This window comes from Stegastes partitus, unplaced genomic scaffold (assembly GCF_000690725.1).
Source record: "Stegastes partitus isolate 25-593 unplaced genomic scaffold, Stegastes_partitus-1.0.2 Scaffold1152, whole genome shotgun sequence".
In the NCBI taxonomy this organism is placed as follows: Eukaryota; Metazoa; Chordata; class Actinopteri; family Pomacentridae; genus Stegastes; species Stegastes partitus.
The window spans coordinates 291070-299073 of record NW_007578883.1 but is presented as its reverse complement, the minus strand read 5'-3'; the positions used below and the strand labels follow the sequence as shown (position 1 = coordinate 299073).

Sequence of the window (8004 nt, the reverse complement as noted above, 5' to 3'; positions counted from 1 at the left end):
GCCTGGATGTAGAATATCACCCGTCTGGTATGTGCGCTGAAAGTCATCCTTTTATAGTTGCTTTTAGAAGACTTACTTTATTTATTCATTTTATTTCACTTCACTGTTTTACACTTGAAAAAAGTTCTGCATACACTTTAGTTTTACAGTTACAATGACAATAAAGATGTTCTGCAGAAGATAAACGAGTCACTGCAAACTGGAAGTTTTGTGAGAAAAGCCGAAGCTGTAAAACAGCCACCGTGTTTTTAATCTGGCATTTCTCTTCAAACATTTTTATTAGGAAGCAAGCAAACAAAGCTAACAGAGAAACCAAGCCGCCCCCGTCCAGCCCTGAGGCGTGCTGCCCCGTGACGCCTCATGTTAGCGCTGCATGAGTGATGAATAAGGTGATCACTGGCCCCCAGATCTTCCTGTATTCCTCCAATCTGTCTATGAAGACATGTCTGATTTCCTCCTGCTGGAAAGACGGCTGAAAGACAGAAGTTCTGCCTCCTTCCAGCGCTGCAGAACCAGCTTCTTAGCACAAACGACTGCATAACAGAGTAAACAGTGCTGAGCTTTTGAGAAGTTTTCTGAAGTTTCTGAGACGCCGGATAAGATTCTCACCGGATCGGGTTTCATTTGCACCAAAAGAGAAGATCTCCCACCAGAACCCTTGTAACCTTGCAGCAGAACGTGGACGTACCTGTAACGGGCTCCTCCAGAACCAGCTTCCCTCCGGGCTTCAGGACTCGGACCATCTCCGCCAGAGTCTCTGAGCTGTGGATGGACGAGCTGTCGGCCAGGAGGCAGGACAGAACCCAGTCGAAGGAGGAGGCGGCGTGAGAGGCTGGAGAGAGAGCAGGATGAGTGGGATGAAGATATCAACCTGCTGCATCTCATATCTGACTGTTTCCTGTTTGCATCAAACCTTATGCAGCTCTTCAGAACACCTTTAAGCTCCTCAAATGTTCCTCCTGAATGTCTTGATAATAAAGGAGCAGTCTACAGTGTTCTGAGTTGAAGTTTAACAGAATTAAATAACATCAGGTCCTGTAATACATCTACATGTGTCCTTGACTAACTTCACTTGAGTCGTGACTGTGAATGTGTCGATACGTGACATAAACAAAGCCCTGCTGCTCGACGGTAGCTCTGAACCAGGTGAACTCACACATCAGCAGCCTCTCCATGTTCTCCACGGCCATCTTGCCGTCAGCGCCGACCACAGCGCCCAGTTCTTCTGCATACTGCTTCAGAGCTGCCGGCGTCGACGGCTGAGTCCAAACCAGCATCACCTTATTGCCGGGTGCGATGCCGAGGTCTGCCATGATCTCCTGGAGGGAGGAAGAACATGAGGTGGAACGTGACTCAGCTGAACAAACACTGGAGCAGCACAGGCCTCCATTATGACGTTCTAACAGCTCTACACAAAGGAGGAGGGTATTTATACCACAACATTCTTAAAATACTGAAGCTGGGAAGGTAAATATGACGGCTAGCGGTTGATCCTGGCTTTAAGCTCAAACTGCAGTCAGTGAAGGTCAGAAAGCTGCTTCGTTCTGCAGCTCCAGAGGAAATGGGGCCCAGTTGAAGTTCAGTCACACCACGTTGGCTGGAGTTGGGCAACAGGAGCAGCGTACTGACAAACACCTGCATGACGCTGATTCAACCTGGTTCCACAAACGACTACATCGGAGCAAACTTCACACCTTAAACTAAAGGTTACACACTAATTGATATCAGCTGCTTCGTACTGATGCAATCAAACTGAGGAAATGTGTAATTTTGTGACTGAGCCTACCTGGAAGCACATTAGAAGTATAAATACTTCAAAAAGTATTGAAGTTATCTCACGTTTTGCACACTGAGTTTTAACGTACACTCAGTAAACCATTATGACAGAGTGAAAACGTGTTTTTAGACATTTTAGCCAAACCTTTATAACCTCAAAAACGTAAATTTTTCATTCATAAGAGTATTCAGAGGGTAGACTCAGTGTCTTATAGGAGCTCCTATAGTGACAAGATGTTTCCTCTCTAACAAGGTTTTAGGCAGTAAAATCACCAGCAGAAATAGATTTTTCTCCCCGTTTATTACTTTGGGTTTCATTTACTGCACATAACAGACCGTTTTGTTTGTCACATGGTCAGAATTAACAGAAAAACCCTCAGATTTCTATAAGCATAAGCAGCAGAGCTGTTGTCTTTACATACGGTCATGATTACTGTTGTGTGTAGTCGCTCCTGAAAAACTCATTCTGTGCCAGAAAACACCTGATTACAGGTTCTGCACACCTGGATTTAACAAGTTCATCTCAGATCCTCTCAAACTGCTGCACACTGGATTAAATGTATGTGAATGATCTGTTTCCAGCACCATACACGTGTGATCTGGTTTCTTTGTACCAGGAAACATGACATTCCAGGTTTGGGAAACACTGATCCACATCTGTCACCATTTTCTAACATCTTATAGATCAAACTACTTCGTGTTTATGGAGAAAATAACAAACAGACTAATTACAAATGAAGATGCTGGTTAGCTGCAGCCCTGGTGGTTGTGTTGGTACTTTTACTAAAGGATGTAATCTGAGTACTTCCTCCATCACTGGCAAAAGGGCAAACAAGGCCACAGCTTGGAGTCACAACAGAAAGTCTGAATAAAATGATGGATTTCAGATGTTTTGGTTCATACAGTCGTCTTGTCCTTCTGATGTTAGAGGTTACTGAATACTTCCCAACTCAAATTAAAACTCCAACAAACCACATTGCATCAGCCTGTCTGTTTAAGCCTCAACATTTGACTTCAAATGTTAATAAATCATCAGTGAGTGACCTGAAACAATAACCTGAGCCTGTTCTAAACACCATGAAGCTAACAGCTAAACCTTTATAATTAACCTTTATTATTAACAATTATACTAACTGCTAGCCTAAATGTCACATCAGTAGCGCTGAACTTTAGGATGTTCTCGAAGGTTCTCCTTCTTAAAACCACAGATTCTACAAGGAACAGTCGAGAAACGTGTTTATAAAAGTCTCGTAATAGTTAACTCAGGTGACAGACTCACTAATTAGCAGTTAGCGGTTAGCTTGCTGAGGACAAACAGCGTGACGCAGGAGCCGGTGTCGGCGGTTATCAGACTCCTAAACCCGGAATAAACACCGCGAGAGGCCGGCACACGGCTACATGCTAACACGATACACTGATATTAGTGTAATGTTGTTCTAAAATAATTCTGAAGGCTAAATAGTTTGAATAAACACATTTAATCTGACTGCGACTCACCTGCTATCTTGATGGCAGTTCAGCTGTCAAGTTACGCATTGAAAATGCTGCGTTCGGTTTCCGTTTTCAAAATAAGATATAACATTTGGTAGTATAATAATAACATTTCAAGTTTTTTTCAAGGCGTGTGTGTGTGTGTGTGTGTGTGTGTGTGTGTGTGTGCTTTGTCACTTTTGTGTTATGGGTTATTCAATATTTCTGATCAAGTTAAATATATACATATACGTATATTATACAATGTGACATACACATATACAATTATACCTGACTAAATTAAATATTATGATGAAGACCTCACAATATTATTTTGCTGCGACTTCTAAACAAAGTAAAAAGAGGATGAGGAGGAGCTTCTTTCCTCAGGCTGTCCGTCTGCTGAACCTGAAACAACAGACTCAATAACAACCCAACCGGTCACTTTGCACTTTTTCACCTTGTATATACACCCATGTATATAATCTTATTTATTTTATTCCCTTTTGCACATGTTTGATAATTTGGTTTGATTTATTTATTTCTGCTATTTCTCTCTCTCTCTCTCTCTCTCTCTGTATATTTATATATATTTTTAAATTTATTGTGTGTTTTATTCCTTAATTCTATTCCTCTTATTATTATTGTTCGGTGTGGGACAGGTGCACAATGTATTTCACTGCGCGTTGCATCATGTGTAACTGTGTTTGTGACCAATAAAAGACCTTGAATCCTTGAAACCTTGAAATCTGCGAGTTTTATTTTGAAGGCAAAACTGTTGTTGTTTTTGTTTCTGTCAAGGTCGCAGTGAAATGACGTAGCGGTGCGCCTCGAGATGGCGCAGTAGAGTGACGCAGCCGCTCGGTGCAGCTGGACATGGCGGCGCTGCTGAGAGGTCTGCGGGCTGGAAGGGCACTACGGGGGCTGAGCAGCGGTAAGACCGGACCGCCGGGCCGGTGCTGAGTCGTGCTGGTAACGGACAGCCCGTGAAATGACTCCTGCAGCGGCTGTTCTCCCGGTTTTAGCCGCCTAGCTGGTAGCCTGCGTTAGCTTTAGGCGCTAATGTCACCACAGAGAAGGTGATCATGAAGGACAGAACTGTGTGACTTTAACTCTGTTGGGGCTTGAAAGCCCGAATCATGAGCAGGTCGGACGTGATTCGGTGGAGCTCGTCGGTCTGCTGCAGCTCAGTCAGCTCACTAACATCGCATGTTAGATCTGAAAACAGGCTGCTGCAGCTGGAGGCGCTGCGGTTACACAAGCTGTCGGACTCCAGTAAACTATATTTAGCTTCGTTTGTTTTTAACTGACAAGAACACACTAACGTTAAAGTTCCACTGTTTAGATGTTGTAGCGCCCACAGATTAGCCAAACGTAATATTGTTTAGGTTTTAAATTATTTTTGTAATTTGTTAAAGTAAAAACGTCAGATGTTTTTAGCTTTTTAAATGTAGGAGTCATAAAGTGAATCATTGCTGTGGCTGCATCTAGTGACTATTATTTAAAAATGTTCAAACTGAACTAAGAAATGAAGCAGCAACATCTTTGTCTTCTTTTTTTACTACTTTCTGACTTTTTGTGGACAAAACAGTGAAGAACATGTCTGCATATGAATCAGTCGTGACCGTCAGCCCTTCCTTTTCCTTCCTTTGTCCACTGTGCCAGTTATTAAACTCCCTGCTTCCTGTTTTGATCATTGATTTATGGGTTTGAGCAGTTTTTCAAAAGGAAAAATCTAAGTTCTGTGATTCTAGCTTGTTAAACGTGAATATTTTCTGGTTTCTTTCCTCTTTGACAGTAAACTGAATATCTTTTGACCAAACGAGACATTTGTCATGTTAGCCTTTGAGAAACACTGATCACATATTTTTCTTCATTTCACTTTTTGAAGAAAATTTGAATTAGTTGCAGCCCTCCAGTGCAGTGGACACGAATGCATCATAAACTCTCTCCACCACTAATGTGCTCCTGAACGTTAGATTTATGTAAAAATGCGTTTGTTTGTGGCGTTGGGAGTTAAATAGAGAATCGGGAAAACTTTAAATGTGGTTCCTAATAAATGTAAATTCTCCTTTTTGAATCTGAGTTGTATGTAAATGTGAGCTTTTATAGTGAAGTTTGATCACATTGGCTCCCCATCAGATGTTTAAATTATTTGTATAACCTCGTTAACGACATCCAATATTAGTGTCACACTTTAAATGATAGCAAGGAACAAATTCACAGACAGGACACACACGTGACTGATGGCTGTAGCGACACACGTGATCATCGGCACACTGTGTTAACAAGTGCTTGAGTTGGTGACGGACTCTCCAGCAGCTAATCCAGATGTTTCTTCTCTCCAGTTGTTGCTGCGCCGACGGCAGCGAACCCTCAGTGCCCCGGCTTGAGTCGAGGTTTCCACCGAGCAGCCCTGAGGCTGCAGGACGAGTCCAAATCTGACAAACCTCCGTCCTCATCTTCATCCACAACCTACCACGAGCACTACCAGGCCCACTCTGCAGAACATGACACGGCAGAAGCTTCCCAGCATGACTCGGCATCTGACCCGGCAGCAGAGCAGCCCGAACGGCCAAACACCAGGTGAGGCAGAGCGGAAGTGTTTGTGGTTTACGAGATGCCGCTCCGGACGTCAGGAGCTTTATTCATGTCAGTGTTTGTGTTCGTGAAGCTACCAGGACCAGAGCGGCGAGCAGGGCGAAGAGTATGAAACCGAGGAGCAGCTTCAGGCTCGAATCCTGACGGCGGCGCTGGAGTTTGTCCCCCAACACGGCTGGTCGATGGAGGCGATCGCTGCCGGAGCTGAGGTGAGCTGCTGTGAAGCCTCTGAACCACAAAACACATCGAATAGACGCCGTTTATCAGCCAGAGAAACAGATAAAACAGAAATAATGGTTACATATTCAGTTTTCCAGCAGTCGTCTGTGACATGCAGATGTAGAGAGACCATTTTCTCCAGAATCAGTAAAACCTGTGTGTTGAACATGTTGATTCTAAATGTTTTTATTTAATCTGGTAACACAAAAATCTAATAAATGAGAATGAGCAGCGCAGTAGATGTCAGGTTGTCTGTTGTTGTTGTTGTTGTTGTTGTTGTTGTTAATGTTGTTGTTGTTGTTGTTGTTGTTGTGTTGCTCCAGACTCTGGGTCTGTCCTCGGCGTCCAGCGGGATGTTCTACAACGGAGCAGGAGATCTGGTTCTGCATTTCATCGCTCAGTGCAACTCGCAGCTGACGGAGATTCTGGCTGAGCAGCACAACCAGATCCAGCTGGGTCAGGCCGAGTACGTATCCACACATCACAGTCCAGCGGGCCGAACCATGAAGCCAGACCAGTGGGTCAGCAGGAGTGTTGATCCAAAGGCCAGAGTTTTCAGTGTCACAAAGGGGGTTCTATTTTTACCTGCTAGGTCTCCATGGTAACTGAGGGTATTATTAATAATTATTATTTCCACCATAAAGCAAAATAATTATATAATAATATAATAATTCAACAATTTCCCTGAGGTACCGTCCCAAAGGGATCAATAAAGTTCTACAAAGTTCTATCTAAATATTGCATAAATTAAAACTATTAAAACCAACCTTTAAATTATAAATCTCAGAGTCAGCTGAATAATTCTAATAAACTGTTTACTCTTGGTGATGAGTCCAGAGTGTTTTATAATGTCAGGGAATTAACTTGGAGCTCAGGTAACTAAAGACCGGATACATAAAGTGACTGAAAGTAAGCTCTAGAAAACACAGGAAACAACTGTATACACACACATTTATTACTAACTACAACAAACAAATAACAACAACAACAAACATAAAATACAAACGATGATGAGAATGCTGAGTCAGAATCTGAGAGTGAGAAACCAAATGTGGAGCAAAAAGTCTTTTCACCCGAAGCAGCAGATTAAACTGTTAGATTTGGGATGTTTGTTTGAAGGCCAGCTGTAATGCTGAAGCAGCCGTTTAGAGACAGAAGCTCGATACTTGCAGCGTCCTTGGCGGGTGCAGCAGCGTTTGGAGTTGGGAGACTCGTGACTTCAGCTTGGACCAGAGTTGATCAGGATGTGGCAGTTGAATTGTAACATGAGAGAACAAAGTGGGAGATTCTGTGGCTGGTAGAAAATCCTCGGTTTTTCAGGTGAAATGTCTTTTAATCGTAAAATAGCTGACCAATCACGAAGGGCTCCCCTCCCAGAGGGGTTGTTCGATGCGGTGCCCCTATGTCACAGGGGGGTCATGAGGTGGTCAGAGTTCTGCTCTGAAAGCACCACTGTTACTTTAGAACTATATGAACTCGTAGTTATACAGAGTTAAACCTGCTGAAATTAAATATCTCACATTTAGAGCATCGCAAAGAGTCTAAACATGAGATCTTAATCTCTCCCTGAGGACATATGATTATACACCAAACAGATAAAATCAAAAAGGGTTTGTCCAACTATGATTAAGTTTTGGGGTATTTATCAAGATATGATGTGCTTTAACATTTAAGAACCCCTTAAACTACCATAAGATAGTGAGGCACATTAAAATCCTCTTGTGCTTTCTTCACCATTGTCCATGCTCGCATTCTTTTAAGTCCACATGTTGCATTCCACTGAGAGGAGGAGCAGGAAGAAGAAATGAGGGGAGAGGAGCAACACATTAAGCCAGACGCCATTTGTTAGGATCCTTGTGGCTGAATGTTTTCCTTCGTCTTCTCCAAAAGGTTTCTTTGTATTGCGATCCTTTGAAACTCTGACAGGTGTGATAAGGT

At 42.8% G+C, this 8004-nt stretch overlaps 2 protein-coding genes across 2 annotated transcripts in view; one reads left to right on the top strand and one right to left on the bottom strand.

Moving 5' to 3' along the window:
- Nucleotides 1–3321, bottom strand: part of ciapin1 (cytokine induced apoptosis inhibitor 1) — a 13565-nt gene extending 10244 nt beyond the window's left edge. Inside the window, 3 exon segments of the mRNA XM_008296807.1 lie at nt 679–832; nt 1157–1319; nt 3274–3321. Coding sequence (XP_008295029.1) covers nt 679–832; nt 1157–1313 — 311 coding nt within the window. The 5' untranslated portion in view covers nt 1314–1319; nt 3274–3321.
- Nucleotides 3322–4078: 757 nt separating this feature from the next.
- coq9 (coenzyme Q9 homolog (S. cerevisiae)) overlaps nt 4079–8004 on the top strand; it is an 8583-nt gene continuing 4657 nt past the window's right edge. The window contains exons 1-4 of the mRNA XM_008296806.1: nt 4079–4180; nt 5595–5832; nt 5921–6056; nt 6390–6532. Of these exons, the coding sequence (XP_008295028.1) occupies nt 4123–4180; nt 5595–5832; nt 5921–6056; nt 6390–6532 (575 nt within the window). The 5' untranslated portion in view covers nt 4079–4122. The remainder of the gene's footprint in view (nt 4181–5594; nt 5833–5920; nt 6057–6389; nt 6533–8004) is intronic.